This window comes from Vigna unguiculata, chromosome 1 (genome assembly GCF_037176805.1).
Source record: "Vigna unguiculata cultivar grain cowpea cultivar isolate G323 ecotype 2 chromosome 1, ASM3717680v1, whole genome shotgun sequence".
NCBI classification, from domain to species: domain Eukaryota; kingdom Viridiplantae; phylum Streptophyta; class Magnoliopsida; order Fabales; family Fabaceae; genus Vigna; species Vigna unguiculata.
The window spans coordinates 3,594,424-3,610,412 of NC_140792.1; the positions used below are offsets into that span (position 1 = coordinate 3,594,424).

General features: G+C 32.7%; 1 protein-coding gene across 1 annotated transcript; it reads left to right on the forward strand.

Annotated features, from left to right (window-relative positions):
* Positions 1-7,373: 7,373 nt before the first annotated feature.
* LOC114164126 (uncharacterized) lies at positions 7,374-15,091 on the forward strand. Its single transcript, XM_028048661.2, has 11 exons — positions 7,374-7,582; positions 7,684-7,740; positions 7,918-8,072; positions 8,470-8,745; positions 9,171-9,300; positions 12,279-12,386; positions 12,497-12,599; positions 12,678-12,803; positions 13,950-14,137; positions 14,252-14,380; positions 14,820-15,091. Exons 2-10 carry the CDS (start codon positions 7,688-7,690, stop codon positions 14,346-14,348), a joined length of 1,236 nt encoding a protein of 411 aa, XP_027904462.2. The 5' UTR covers positions 7,374-7,582; positions 7,684-7,687; the 3' UTR covers positions 14,349-14,380; positions 14,820-15,091.
* Positions 15,092-15,989: the final 898 nt, after the last annotated feature.

Genomic DNA, 15,989 nt, shown 5'->3' on the forward strand with positions numbered 1-15,989 from the left:
ACAACTCACAAGACATCCTTGTTTCCTACTATCGCCTGACGGTTCACTCTACACCGCCAGGCACTACACTAGTAATGTGATACTACTAGTTTTAGGTACTCTAATTTATTTCATAGAATTCAACCATTCAATTCTCAAACATCCAGAAATCGACATACATATTCATATATTCCAAATTACAACATCAGAACACATATGCATCTTTCAAGTATAAGCACACATTCCTCTCTTTTATAATTCATATATACTTACCTCTTAAATTAATTCCAACACACTTTATTTTCCCCTTCTTATTTTCCCAACCCTTTTCATGCTTACAATTCACATACCCCACATAAGACACAATCAAAGCTATATACTTACTTCACATGCCCTCACAATTCCATTACATTTAAAGTATGATTATCATGTTCCCATACTTTCCCGAAACCCGTCATGATCATGCAACACTCGGTCATAGTGATATCATCAATAGTGGCCTTTTTCACACACTTATAACATCATACATTCAAACTAACATATATAGGTTCGTATATTCAACATGTATCAGCAAGCACTGCCAAAAACATACTCATCAATCACACATCTTTATATTTATCTATATACATTCACCAATCAAGGTCATACCAGCACTTGAGCACACTTAATCATCCATTAGTAATCATACTATTAGGGAATTCAAACAACCAATCATGTGTGATGTATATCTCCCTCTACAGGCATCCAATTCAAATCTCCACCATTTAGTGAAGAACAACATGTTGTGAATCACCTTCCAAAATTTCACCTAAATCGGACGGTTAACGAAACGGGAAATGCAGTTTTACGAAAACTGCATGAACCAGAAAAATTGGTGGCACCTGACGGGACTATACTACCGCCAGGCAGTTTTTGTTCCGCGAAAAATACGAAAAACAGCGTTTTTCATGAATCAGAGCACCACACATCACTAGTATGGCGCCCGCCAGGCGGTTCTTGCTGTTCCAAGAACCCAGAAATTTCCTCAACACCTGTGAACCTTATTCCAACACCTACAATTCTGATTCCCTTCGATTTTAGACTTCATACTCACAACTCAAGTGTTTAGGTTTGCAATTTATTTCATACAACTTCCAATCACACGGAATTCCATTAATTTAACCCATTCAATTTAATCCAACTCTAAATTCCCCAAATTCACAACCCTAACATGACGTCTATGAGATTTTCGTCCAATTTGATCCCAAACTACATTTAATCCAATGACTATGACATATAATCATTCTCACATAGTTAGAGTAGCATTTTTCCCCTATCAAAATCATCCCAAAACATCCAGAGCATCAAAATTGAACAAAAATTGGTTTGCGTCGCCTGGCGGGTCAGTCACCACCGCAGGCCCTTCATCAGAACCCAGAAAACTGGGTTAAATAGCTATGCGTCGCCTGGCGATCAGGAGCTTACCACCAGGCGGTTCCTCTTCAGGAACCCAGAAATAGGCTAACATGCATGTGCCACCTGGCGGCTATGAGTAGCCCACCAGGCGGTTTCTGGAAAATTTCCAGAAACGTGAATTTTCATACAATTTGGACAGATTACTAACACCTAATAATCATATATTTCATGCAATCAAATAATACAAAATTAAAGGTACGGTTCCAGCTCCCCTAACCTGTTAATCCTTGCTCAATTTGAAGAATCAAGGCTTCTCTTGTGTCACCAATAGTCCCACCTTGGCCTTCTCCCAATGCATTTGATGCTCTTGTCAATTTCACACGAAAACTCTCCTTCAGACTCACTTTTCCACTTTCAAATTCGTTTGTCCACTACCCTTTCACGTTTTACGAAAATGCTTTCAATTAGGTGTTAATGATCATTGAAAGACTATTATTGGTTGCCTTCCTAGCCCACTAGGTTGTCCTTCTTGCAGCTAGGGCTTCTCTGCCCTTTCATATTTATGCCAAAAGAAAATTTGGCAAAAAGAAAGTTAAATTTGTTCTTAACAAGGTTTGAGCCCACAACCCCTCAATTACCAAGTCAATGCATAACCAATTCAATGCATAACCAATTCAACCAATTCATGTTTTATGATAATTCCTATAATTTTAGGTTTACATTATCACTAAGCACATTCAAACATAACATTAAAATAATACACTTATTAAAATAGCATACATAAGACTCGAACCCAAGTCCTTTCAACATAACTAAGTACTCTCAACCATTTGAGCTAGTACTTTTCCACATCATAACAAACCACATTAAATGCCATAAAGGCTCCCAAGACCCGCATTTATTAAATAGTTATTTATTTAATTATTTAAATTTCTCGGGTCTTACAGTTTGTATAATGTGTTGTTATGTAATAAGCCATGACTTGGTTGGGTTGGACATTGGTATGCATTTATAAAGCATGAGATTGAATGAGATCTTGTTATGTTGTGTATGAAATGGAAAACATGATTGTATGGTTAGTGGTGGTTTGGCATGATAATTGAATGCTTGATATGACATGTGGATTTTGTTGGTAAAAGAGTTTCAAGGGAAACTCTTGGTGATGGTGATTAGTGTATACCTTGATATAGGAGATGTCTGGATAAATGAAGGTATCCTGAACTCTAATAATTATTCATGCTCACATAAAGCAGAATGATTTATGTGGTGAGAGTGGCAAGAGGTCCTAGTCTTGGGACATATTGACCCAAGACATTAGAGGATTAACTATGTGTGTGGTTGGGTGATAACCCCTTGTGTCTAGACTCTGCAGATTTTGGAAACCAGCACAGGTGCATACTTCCTTTAGAATTCTATATCAAGAGTATGATCCGGATATTGAGTATTAGAGGTTTGCTTGTTTGCTATCACATGATTAAGTGCCTACTGTGTTGCATGTTTATAATTTGTTTTAGGTATATGCTTGCTATGACATGTTGAAAATTATTTACATTAGCTTACCCTTTCTCTTTGTGTCTGTTCTCTTCTTTGGCTTTTCCTTTTGCAATGATCACCAAATCCTTGGTGTGAGCAGATGTGGAGACCTCTTGGTGATCGTGATGTTGGCGGGGAGGTGCGGTGTAGTTAGGCTTCCTGGATCCTTTATCGCTCATTGTTGAGTCTTTCTTCTTGTGTACTGTTATTTTGTAGTTCTTGATCTATGAGCAAATTTCATGTTTAATCCAATCTTTGTTTAGATTCTATTCATGGCATTGTGCTGTGTCTTTGGGTTTCTATTCTAGTATAATTTGGGATAACTGATAAAGGTTAATTCTAGTATACTTTATATCGGTGCTCTAGTTTGTATTATAATCATGTGGTGTTCTATTTATTAGAATTATTCTACTAAATTGGGATGTTACATATTCTATATTAAAATAAAAGATATTATAAATTTATACAAAAACATATTTATAAACTAATTATAAAATAAGTAATTGTTATAAAATTATTTTTAAATGTTTCTAAAATTATTTTGAAACTCACACTACATTATTTTTTAAATGAAACTTAAAATTATTTAATAAATAAATATACTAATAGTTATAAATATAATGTCCCAATTTAATAGAATAATTCTAATAAATAGAACGTCGCATGTTTATAGTATAAAATAGAGCACCGACAAAAAGTATATTAGAATTAACCTTTTACAATTATCCCAAATTATATTGGAATGAAAACTCAAAGGCACAACACAATTTCATGAACAAAATCTAAACACATATTAGATTAAACTTGAAATTTGCTCGCAGAGCAAGGAACTACAAAATAACAATACACAAGAAGAAAGACTCAACAATGAGCAACAAAAGATCTAGAAAGCCTAACTACAACGCAACCTCCCCGCCAACATCACGATCACTAAGAGTCTCCACATCTGCTCACACCAAAGATTTGGTGATCATCGCAAAAAGAAAACCAAACAGAAACAGAGAGAAAAGGTAAGTTAGAGATAAAAATAAATTTCACCATATATGTATACAAGTAGATTTTTAAATAGACATTTCAGTAAGCACTCAAAACATGTGAAGGCAAACAATGAAAGATCCTCAACTCGATTATCCAGATTATACGCTTGATATAGAATTCTAAAAGAAGTATGCACCCGGTTTCTAAACTCTGCAGAGTCTAGACACAATGGGTTATCACCCAACCACACCCCAAGGTTAATCCCATGATGATCTAAGGCCATTATCTTGCTAAAGACTAGGACATCCTGCCATTCTTACCACACATAAAATCATTATACTCTATATGAGTGTGAACAATGATTAGAGTTCAGGATACCTTCCTTTATCTAGACATCTCCTATATCAAGGTATACACTAACAACACCATCACCAAGAGTTTCCCATGAAACTCTTTTACCAACATCATTCCACATGCTATCTCAAGCATTATAATCTCATACTAATGTCCAACCAACCAACCAATTCATGTCTCATCTCATGCCAAGCACAACATATGACTGTATCATCACATTGCATAAAACATATGTGGCATCATACTTCATGCTCTAAAAAAGGTAAACAAATCAATCATTGGAGCATACAAGCATTCAAACAACTCTGCTGTCAATCTCGCTTAAGCTAAAGAGCTCTCACTCAGGCAACATGAGCCTCTCGCTCAAGCGAAAAGCTCTCGCCTAGGCGAGATTGAAATCAGAGAGCACTGTGAGGGTTCGCGAGTTCTCGCTTAAGCGAGGCCTCCTCGCCTGAGCGAGATTTCTCTTGCTCAAAACTGGAGCTCTTCACGAGCGACAACTCGAGCAGAACCTAGGGTGAACTTCTTGCTAATTTCGCTTAGGCGAGGGTTGCTCGCTTGGGTGAAAACAACATAGCTAATTCATGCTCACACATGCAAACTAGAAAAGTAGTACCAAACAACATTTCAACCATTTCCAGGCAACCACAATAGTGAGCAGACATCATAAACATGATTTAAAACCATAAAAGCATGCGATAATCATAAAAAGTTTTAAACCCTAGCTTCCCTTACCTCAAAACTAAGAACTAACTCAAGAAACCCTTAAGAGAGAAACACTAGGACCTGAAGCAAATTTAAGAAGCTATAAAATAGAACCATGGGAGACAAGAATGAGACCACGAATGAGACTCACATGGAACTAGAGCTACCAAATAGAGAAGAACGAAGGGATGGGTGTTTAGAGCTCAACTTACATAGTGAAAGATAGTTTCCGCTATCTGGAAGGGGCATTTTCAATAGCGGACCTTTGAAGAGACATAGGGGGTACACGACCCCCCCAAAATTTTTATATCTATATAATTTAAAATATATATTTAAAAAGTAATATTTTTAATATATTTGATATTTTAAATTTTTTTATATATCTATATTTAATATATTTCTATTTTTTTTTCACATTTTCAATTTTACCTTTTTAATATTTGTAAAAATAAAACTAATTATTTTATTAACATTATCTTTTAAGTGATCACTTATTTAATTTAACCATTTTTTTATTTTATTGTTTTGTTTGAAACTTAACCATTACAAATGAAAATTAATTATAGTAAAATTATAAAAATTATTTGTATTTATTTTATAATTATAATGATAAAAATAATTATAATATTATTACTTTTTATTATCTTAAAAAAAGTAAATACAATGTTTTACCGGTTTATATAAATATTTTGAAACTACTCTTTTGATTTTTATTTTCGTTCAAAAATGTGAAGTTAGTCTTCCAGTTTTTTTTAGTTCCAATTTGATCTCGATTTTTGAAAAAATTATGCAATTTGATCCTTTTTTGTTAAATTTTCTGAATCACATCAAGATTTTTTAATCAAAATTGAAGTTGTGAATAATAATGGTTTGTTTTGTTGATGTAACGACATAATCTTATTATCAGTCATGATGAAAAATCTTTACTCTGCTTCAAGAAATTTTATGAAAATAACCAAATTGCATCAATTTTTAAAAAATCTGACCAAATTGAAACTAAAATAAACTAGAAGACCAACTTGACATTTTTTACAAAAAATGAACCAAAAAAGTAATTCAACCAAAATTTTGATACCCCAAAATATTGGTCGAAGATCCGACACTGGGCATTTTGCAGCTGCCCTAGCACAACTCCTACTTCAGCACTGGGAGGAAGAATAGGAATCCTTGGTGAATAAGATAGACGAAAAGAGTTAGTAGCTGGAAAGGGGTATTGGAATTACTACGTGGGCTGACTCAGGGCCCTCAAATAAAAAAAAATCAAACCCAAAATCTTTTAGACAGAAAATGGATCTTACAATAAATCATACTTACAAATATTTTTATTAATTAAAATAATTTTTTATATATCTAAAGTGAATTTAAATGTATTTATTAGAAGAAATGAATAAATAATACATTAATTCTAATTTTTTAGGTTTTGAATTATTTATGATTATATTCTTTAAAATGTTTAGTTCTTTTTACAATTACATATAATAAAATTATTAAAATCATTTATTTTTATATTTATATTTCTTAAATAACTTTATAATTTAACCATATTTTCTTATTTTAAATAGTGAGAACACATCAAGTTCACTTTTTTTTTACATTAATAAAAAATATATTTTTTTACAATTTTAAAATTAAATATAAATATTTTTATAATTTTACTGCAGATAACTTTTATTTTGTTTTGTAGGAATTTTTTTGAATTAGAAAAATAGTTAATTTAAAGAAAATGGTTAAATAAAAAAATATTAAATTAAAAAAAGTCACTTAAAATACATGATGATAAAATAATAATTTTAATTTAAAATAACTTTTATTTAAAGAATAAAATTAAAAAAAGTAAATATAGACACCAAAGAAGAATATTCTCTCTCTCTCTCTCTCTCTCTCTCTATATATATATATATATATATATATTAATTTTAAATGATAATAAACGAATGTGGTATACTGCACCGTGTGTTTTTATTAATTATATTCAGATGAAAAATATATTAAAATAATATATGTTTTAGTTCTAAAACTATTAATATTATTTCTCTCTTACAGTGGTCCACAATTATCTCACCGTCCATGATAGAACTTTTTTCTCCCATTTTTTTTCTAACCTTTAAATACTAATATTACATTATATTGATAGAAGAAGTTACATAAAATGGAAATAGTTTTTTAAAACAAATATATCCTGCCTAACCAGGACTAATTTATAATCATTATTAAATTATTTCCTCACATTGTTTTGAATTTTCTCAACATCATTTCATGTATATCTTTTTATTCTTTTTCAGTATTTATATTTTGACAAAAACGCTTTTAACTATTATAGTTTATAGATAGTAAATATTATAAAGTATTCCACATGTTATTATTTATTATATTCTAAGACAATTCTTTTGCATATTCAAAAACTAGAACATGAGACCTTATTACTACAAGTAACAGATACAATTTATAAGCATTTTCACGTCACAGCGGTGGCGGGTATCTCGGATTCAAAACTGGATTATCGGATTCTACAAACCCAACTATATAAAGCATACGCAACTGGGAATAAAACCCAAACCCAAACACTAACACTCATCTCCGATTTTGAACTCCCTATTACTAACTTCATATATTGTTATTCTAACTCTTCTTTAATTAGGTCATCATTTTACTTATATTTTCAATTAGTAAATTCCTTTTCCCGTTTCTCTTTTTCTTGTTATAATATAGTATAATTTTTATTGTGTTTTTTTTTTTCAGAAAAATGCCAGATGTTCAAGCCCTTGTTAATGAATTTGTCAATCTGCTCAAGAAGCGGTGAGTTTTTCCTTCTCTGGTCATGTTTGAGTTCGATGAATGGTGTAATTGGGATCAAGGTATTACTTTTGAGGTTTAGAATTTGATTTTTTTTTTCTCTGTATGTGTGTGTTTGATTTGGTGTAAAATTGTTATTTTTGTAATTTCTAGGTATTGATTTTGTTGTTGTGATGGTAGTAAAATTGAAGGGTCTCAGGCCACAGCGAAGCAGACAGCAGAGTTGCTCCGGTCAGTGATTTCGCATCAGCGGGTGTCACACACAAACCAGGCCACATCTCTGATAAATGCAATAAGGACTGTGGGGGAGAAGATTATTGATGCTAATCCTATTGGTATATATATCAAGTTTTCATACTTTTTTATTTTATAACAGAAATATACATATAATGGTATGTGTTAGTGTGAATTGGTATTTGTTTAGCATGTGGGTAGGGGTTTGGTCTTGAAGTTCATGTATATGGAAAAAATTTGTTGAGAGAGATAAACACCTTACACGGATTTGTACCATTCGGGGGAGTCTCTGGTTCTTGGCTGGTACCCTAGGCACCCCAAACACATTTTGTGTGTGCTGTGTTTAATGTTTTTATAACAGTCAAAGTATGTATATTCTGATCTTTGTGCTTCCTGATTGCCTAGTGAAGAAGTTCTGTTTAAAGGGCCCTTCAGTCATTTGGAATTGAGATGCATTAATTGTTTGCATATTGTAACATGTTATGTATGGGATTGCAGAGTTATCTGTGGGAAATATTGTGAGGCGTGTTCTTCACATTATAAGGGAGGAGGATCTTTCCCTTGTTACAGATGCTTTGGCTGGGTTTGGAAGTGATGATGAAGATGATGTGGAGCGAGATGATCATCCTGCTTTATCTGCTGCTGCTGTTGCAGCTGCTGCAAGAAGCACCTTGCGTCCACCCTCATTACAAACTCTTCTAGAGGATGTGACTGATTCAGCTGCCGTTCCAGCAACTCCTTCCTCGACGGGTGACTCTGATGGGAAAAGTAGATGTGAGGATAGCGTGAAACTTGAGTTCTGTTATAACTTTTCAATCTTTTTCGTGATATATTCTTTCTGCCTTTTGATAAAAAATATTGATATTTGATATGCAAAAGTTCAAGCTTAAATGCAATAGAAAAGTTACTTTTTCATTTCATCTTTTTTCATTCAAAAATATTATGCTAATTCACAGAAGATTTATTCTTTTAGATAATTCTCACCGATAAAGTTAATGCTAAAATGCAATATGTAATTGTTTTTCTTTTTTTATAAAAATATTAGAACACTTCATTGACATTACTTGATAAGTTTTTGTGTTGATCGATCCCATTGATTATTGTAAAATATTGGCTCCTAGTTGTTGTGTGGCATTTGATGAAGATATTGTTGTTCGGGTATTCAACTTCATTTATCTTTTAGTTTTCTGTTATTACAGCTGTTGAAAAGGGTACAAGAGGTCGGAAGTTGAAGCATGATGTCATTGAAGCAGTCAATGAACTTATTCAAGACATAACCTCTTGCCATGAACAAATAGCAGAACAAGCAGTAGAGCATATTCATCAAAAGTTCGTCTCATCCGAAACTACTCACAGACATGTTTATCTCTTGCTACTTTAAAGTGCTTGTTTCAGAACATGCCAAAAGCAGATTGATCTGAGATTCAAAACTTTAGAGGAAAAACATATTTACATGTCAATTTATTTTCCACGACGTAATCTTTTCTTTTATCATCAATGATACGACAGTTGGACTTCTTATCACTGGTCATAAATAGGCACCGGCAAAGGGTTCCAGCACCCAAGAATTCTCTTTGGTTGATTGAAAGCTTTTGTGTTGTGAGCTGAGAATTGTTTACCATGTCATATAGTGAATATTAACATTACAACTATTTCAAGATGGCTTAAATTCTTAAATCGCAAACTAACTGTTGTGGCAATGTAAGGAGACAATGCATTTATTCAATACTTGGTACTTTCTGTTAGGATCATGGAGAAGAGAAATTAGTTAAGATAGTTAGAGTTAGTTACTTGAGGTTTTAGTTAGATATAAATAGGAAAGAAGGAGAGGAGAGGAGGAGGTGAATTTTGTAGATTGAGCTTTAGCTCTTTGTGAAGGAAAACCATTGAAGGAGAGAGTGCTCTCCTATTCTTGTTCTTTCCAGTCTATTCAATAAAAACCCTTTCTTTTCTTTCTCTTTTCAATTCTTGGTTCCTAACATATTGCTCCGACCTGTTGGATCCGAAGAAGGGGGAATTATGGAAAGTAGAGTGAGTTCATTGGAAAGATTGGCCAGTGAGCAAGTAAGAGTGATTGTAGAGATGAAGACAGATTTGTCTACTATTAAAGATACCCTACGGGACATGAAGGGGATTGAGTAACTTTCAAGATGTCAAGAAAGGAAAGAAAGACATCAAAGAACTGTTACAAGAAATCAAGAAAAGTAAGAAACTCTATGAAGGAGGAGAGTACTTGGTTAATGATGAAGAGAAGAAGGAAGAAGGATATCAGCAAAGTAGTAGATTAGGTGAGGAGGGAGAAGAATTGTTGAGACCTTGGGTTAAAACAGTGGAGTTACCCATATTTGAAGGGAATGACTCCTCATGGTTGGTGTCACAAGCAAATCAAACACCAGAAGATCAATTGCAGAGATATTTCTTTGCAGGACTGCAATCTAACATTCAAAATCAAATTCCACAACAGGATCCAAAGGACTTGATTAGAAATATGGAGATTACTATAGATGTGGGAGAAGGGTCAGCAATGAAGAATCAAACCCTCTGTAGTGAACAAAAAACCAAAACAGAAGTGAGATTTGTAACAGAAAAAAAAAATGATGGAGGAAGAAGGGTATGCATCAATAAAGAGAGTGAAGATTATGGGCTGTGAATGTCAATTTCTTGATAACCCAAGTATAGAGTTATCAAATAAGAGAGTTGAAGGTGGAGATGCAGCCAAGCAACATTTTCCCCCAAAATCAGATTTACATAATATGAATAAGAATTCATTGTTGAACTTAGATTTGATAATGATTGGAACATCAATGACATGGAATTTTGGATTCCAACTTCCTGGGTTCAGAGTCTATTATACAAAAACCACTCTGATCTCTGCCTGCACCCAAGCCTTCAGACCTGAATTTGTAGGCAGTAGCCAGTGGGTTTGATAAGATTAATGTAACAGTAAGATAAAGGAATAGAAAGACAGTGTGTAATTCAAATAACAGGAACAAGAGAGGCTTTAGAAAACCTCATTCCTACAAAACCAGACTAGCCTTTAGTCTGTCCTTGCCCGAAAACATTCCCAATCCCTTCTTCCCCTCCCAGGATTGACCCTCACTCCTATATTCCCCTGCTCCCTCCCATTCAGACAGTAGCCAGTGGGTTTGATAAGATTAATGTAGCAGTAAGATAAAGGAATAGAAAGACAATGTATAATTCAAATAACAGGAACAAGAGAGGCTTTAGAAAACCTCATTCCTACAAAACCAGACTAGCCTCTAGTCTATCCTTGCCCCAAAACATTCCCAATCCTTTCCTCCCCTCCCAGGATTGACCCTCACTCCTTTATTCCCCTGCTCCCTCCCATTCAGACACGTGTAATATTTTGTTACAACAGAATCATGGCGCATCTGTGTGTGGGCCCCAAGCAATGGGTTTCCACTTTCTCCTCTCATAAACCTTTTGGATCTTCCTTAATTGCCCTTCCCTTTATTTTACTATATCAGGGTTCCCTTCCTATGATAAGATAGTATTACAATGCTATCAGGAAGGGTAGATAACACATTGATGAAGATGAGCCATGGGATCAAGCTTCCAGTGTTCAAACCTTGAGGACAAGGTTGATTTTTGGAGGAGTGTATTGTTAGGATACATGGAGAAGAGAAATTAGTTAAGATAGTTAGAGTCAGTTACTTGAGGTGTTAGTTAGATATAAATAGGAAACAAGGAGAGGAGAGGAAAAGGAGGTGCATTTTGTAGATTGAGCTTTAGGTGCTCTCCTATTTTTTGCTCTTTTTGGTTTATTCAATAAAAAACCTTTCTTATCTTTCTCTTTTCAATTCTTGGTCGCTAACACTTTCTTTGAGTTCTTTTTACATCGATTGTGAGGGAAAGATTGGACTGACAAAGCGAGGACTAACACAGTGGAAGATTCCAATTATTTTTGGTTTAACCATTAAATGGTAGAGTTTGTCAAGCTAAAGTATAGTTAAAACTTCCCTTGTAGTCTGTTTGTGCTTTATTTTACCTTTCCTTGGGGCTGCATTATTGGTCTTGGATGTAATAGAATAAATAAAATGATGATTAAATTAATTTATTTCGTGTTGCTTGATCTACATGACTAACGCTAGATTCCATACCTTATTCTTGTGTTTTTCTACTATTTATTTTCTTACATCCATTTTGTCTAAGTAACGAAGATAAACATTACTCTGTTGATGGATGTGATTATGTCTTGATTTTATGATCTTGTTTTACTTATTTCTTAGAAAAAATAAAAATCTTATATTCTTTTTCTTATTTGCTTACAAATTGCTACTTTTCAGTGAGGTAATATTGACGCTAGGCAGTTCAAAAACAGTGTTCGAATTTCTTTGTGCTGCAAAGGAGAAAAAAAGATCATTTAAGGTTTTTGTTGCTGAAGGTGCCCCGAGGTTTGTAGTTATGGCTAATTAACATTTGCAAGGCATGATTCTGGTTTATTAGAAAGTCTCTGTTTGTCTTCTTCCAGAAACCACTGAATGTTATTTGCATATGCAATCAGGTATCGGGGACATCTCCTTGCAAAAGAATTGGCTGCTAGAGGCTTACAGACCACAGTCATTGCTGATTCTGCAAGTTTTGCTATGATTTCCAGGGTGAATATGGTAGGTGATTCTGATGTAAATTTTTGAATCAAGGCTCTTTTGCTGAACTTAAATTGATTTCAGCTTATAATTATTTAGGTTATAGTTGGTGCTCATGCCGTCATGGCTAATGGTGGAGTAATTGCCCCAATTGGGTTGCATATGGTTGCACTTGCAGCTCGTAGGCATGCTGTTCCTTTTGTTGTACTTGCTGGGAGTCATAAGGTAAATTGTTAATATATTATCTCTAACACCCTTACATATGTCATGTTGAAGGAAACAACAATTCTTATGACATTTGATGTCTCCATTATTTCTTTCCTATTCTGTTATGTATGGAAACAGAGTGGATAGGTTACTGCCAAATCTGTTGGAGGCAAGGAGTTTGATATTTTATATTTTAAACTCGAGATTTTAGAACTAGTTGTTATGTGTCTGTGCATTTATTGATCTAATAATATACATTTTGCTAAATTTGTAAATTAAAATATAATAATCTAATAAATGACTGCAGTGTTTTTAGATATTATACAAAGTCTTCAAAATGAATTACCATACAGTAATTGATAGTTCAACCAACTTTTAGGCAACGTAATAATTTGATTTGAATTAAAATGAAGTCTTAACTGTGAACAACTTTGAACCTGATCTTTTTTATTTTTAAAAATGTAGAAATTGAGGATAGTCATAGAAATATTTAATTGGCAATGAATGATCAATCTAAAATGTTCCATAGCTGTTAAACCTTTGTCCTTGTTTAGGCTATCTAGACAACTTATTATGAAGTGATAAATGATAGACTTTGGAATTTATGAATAAAAGAGTTTTTGAAATAGATCTATGTTATGGTATAGCTAATATTAGCTGCAGTAGACATAATTTGTTATCTGTCTCTATCAGCCAAGCTGTTCAGTTGTGATGGTTATCTACAGTTATTAACTGTGGCTGTAATGTAACTTGTGTCCGTATATGATACTGATACTTTTATATACTACACCATGATGGTATCACTAATACACTTTGATGCACCACTGCTTCAATATGCTTCATATATCCACATCCAATCTTGATACTCTAGGTTACTTCATCGATATATCAATGAATTATCTAGATCTACGAAGCACAAATACTTTTATTTGTTAACGTATTTGATACTTTTAATACTTCACCGATATGTGCTGCTGAAGTGTCCTCAATTTTAGAGCATGTATATCTAATAAAACTACTAGATACACACAAGTATGCGTGTGTGCCCCTTAATTGCAAGTACGTAAACCTTGTTACCTCATCCTGATATGGAATTAAGTTGTGATCTGCTGCATGTTATTTGACTATTTGAATTTATTGAAAATTGATTTATCTTATTGACAGTTGTGCCCTTTGTATCCTCACAATCCTCATGTCCTACTGAATGAATTGAGATCCCCATCCGAACTAGTAGACTTTGGAGAATTCTCAGATTTGATGGATTCTGCAACTGGTGTTGGTTCTCTTCATGTTGTTAATCCAGCATTTGATTATGTGCCACCAGACCTTGTTAGTCTCTTCATTACTGGCACGTAAGTTAAACTGGAATTAATCAAGAAAATTAGCTCTGCTTCATTGTTGACTTGAGAAAATATATGTATTAATCTTTTCCTTTTCTTCCATTTTCTGGTTTTGAAACTTCTCAGTGGAGGGCATAACCCATCATATATGTACCGGCTGATAGCTGATTATTACTCTGCCGCTGATTTGGTGGTGAAACAGAGACCTACTACAGGGAATTGAGTTCAGCTACCACAATGTTTGGTCCTATAACGGTAAGCAATCTATTAAATTTTTTATTATGTTTGCATTTTGTATGTGTCTAGTTTATTCCTTTAGAGTACTGATGAAACAGAATTTAGAAATAGAAAACATATGTGTAGAACTTGGTTTCTGAGCATAGATAGTCAATGAAACAAGGCACGGAACTCACCTAGTAATAGTGATGAGTTTCTTTCTTTCTATAATTGTATGCTCCATATGTTTCACCAGTCTTCATTCTTTTTTACGAGGGTTAATTTTGAATAAGCATCTTAATTAGAAATTCAACATGCAATTCTTCACTACAAACATATTATTGATGATTTTTTACAGAAACAGTAAATTATTAACTTTGTTGTTATCCAACTATCTTAAGGATTTTGCACTAATATTTGCAATGGATTTTGTTTTAAAGGAACGTCTATTTAATGACATTTGGTGCTTAATTTTCAGGTTGTTTGTGGTGTTCTCTGAGAATGGCGGGATAGTGATATATGTACAAGAAAATAATCTTGTATGATACTGGGGATTGGGGTGGAGAAATTATAACAGGGAAAAATATATAGGAAGATTCTAACGGATATAACCCTATAGTCATTTCAATTTTTTGTCTGGTCATGGCCATTCACTTAGGCTTACTAGTATTTGTTTACTAATTAATAAATTATAACAGCTTCTTAGACATTGTATACAAATTTATTGTCCAGTTGTTTTTGGGACTCTAACTTCTTGTTTGGACAAGAAAAAACATTTTACTTAATAAAACTAAAAGATGACTTAAGAAAATAAAGTTTAAGTGAAGTTTGTATTTATATATTATAATTTAGTTATATAGTTAGTTGATATGAGATTTATAACCCCTTTTCATGATAAGAACCGGATATCTTGAAATGTGAGATAATGACATACATGATAAGTTCAATGAAGTAAATTAGAATATAATTTAATATCATCTTAAAGAAAATAAAATTTAGGTTTAATTTAATTTTATAAAATCAATTTAATAAGATGAACTTTGGAACAACTTTTATATAATAATAATTGTTATTATTTCTTGTGAATGTGAAATTTTTAAGAAAATGTTTGCTGGTAAAAATTAGGTTAATTCAATAACTAATTATATTAATAATTATATTATTATTATTATTAAGTGATATTATAATTGTGTTTTGATAATATTATTAAAAATTGGTTTTAAGATGATTAATTTTATTATTATGAAATAAAAAAACAAGTTTTTGTAAGAGGAGTCTAAAAAGCTGAAAAGGAAAAATGTCGCCAAAATATAACTGACAAAATTTTAACATTCTAGAAGGTAACTTAGTTTTTAAGTTTTTTATTTACAAATATAAGTAAGTTATTATCCTAAATATAGGAACCTAATTATAAACCTATTTTTCTTCTTCTTTTCTTTTAAAAACAAGAAACAGTTGAATGTAAGATTTCAGCTGTTAAAATCGTGTTCTAAGAAGGGGATTGTCTTCAAATGCATATGAAATTTTAATCTTCATTTTTTTGAACTTTTACATATTATGTTTTAAGTAAGCACACTTTTGTGTGATTCACATTTTATTTTTTTAATAAATTACTATTTTCAACTTATTATTATATTAGAAATCACTT

Bases quoted from the DNA above. Each gene is read 5' to 3' on its own strand.
- LOC114164126 (XM_028048661.2), top strand. From the start codon at position 7,688: ATGCCAGATGTTCAAGCCCTTGTTAATGAATTTGTCAATCTGCTCAAG. The intron at 7,741-7,917 runs GTGAGTTTTTCC...TTGTGATGGTAG, and splicing joins GTCAATCTGCTCAAGAAGCG to TAAAATTGAAGGGTCTCAGG. The intron at 8,073-8,469 runs GTATATATATCA...ATGGGATTGCAG, and splicing joins TATTGATGCTAATCCTATTG to AGTTATCTGTGGGAAATATT.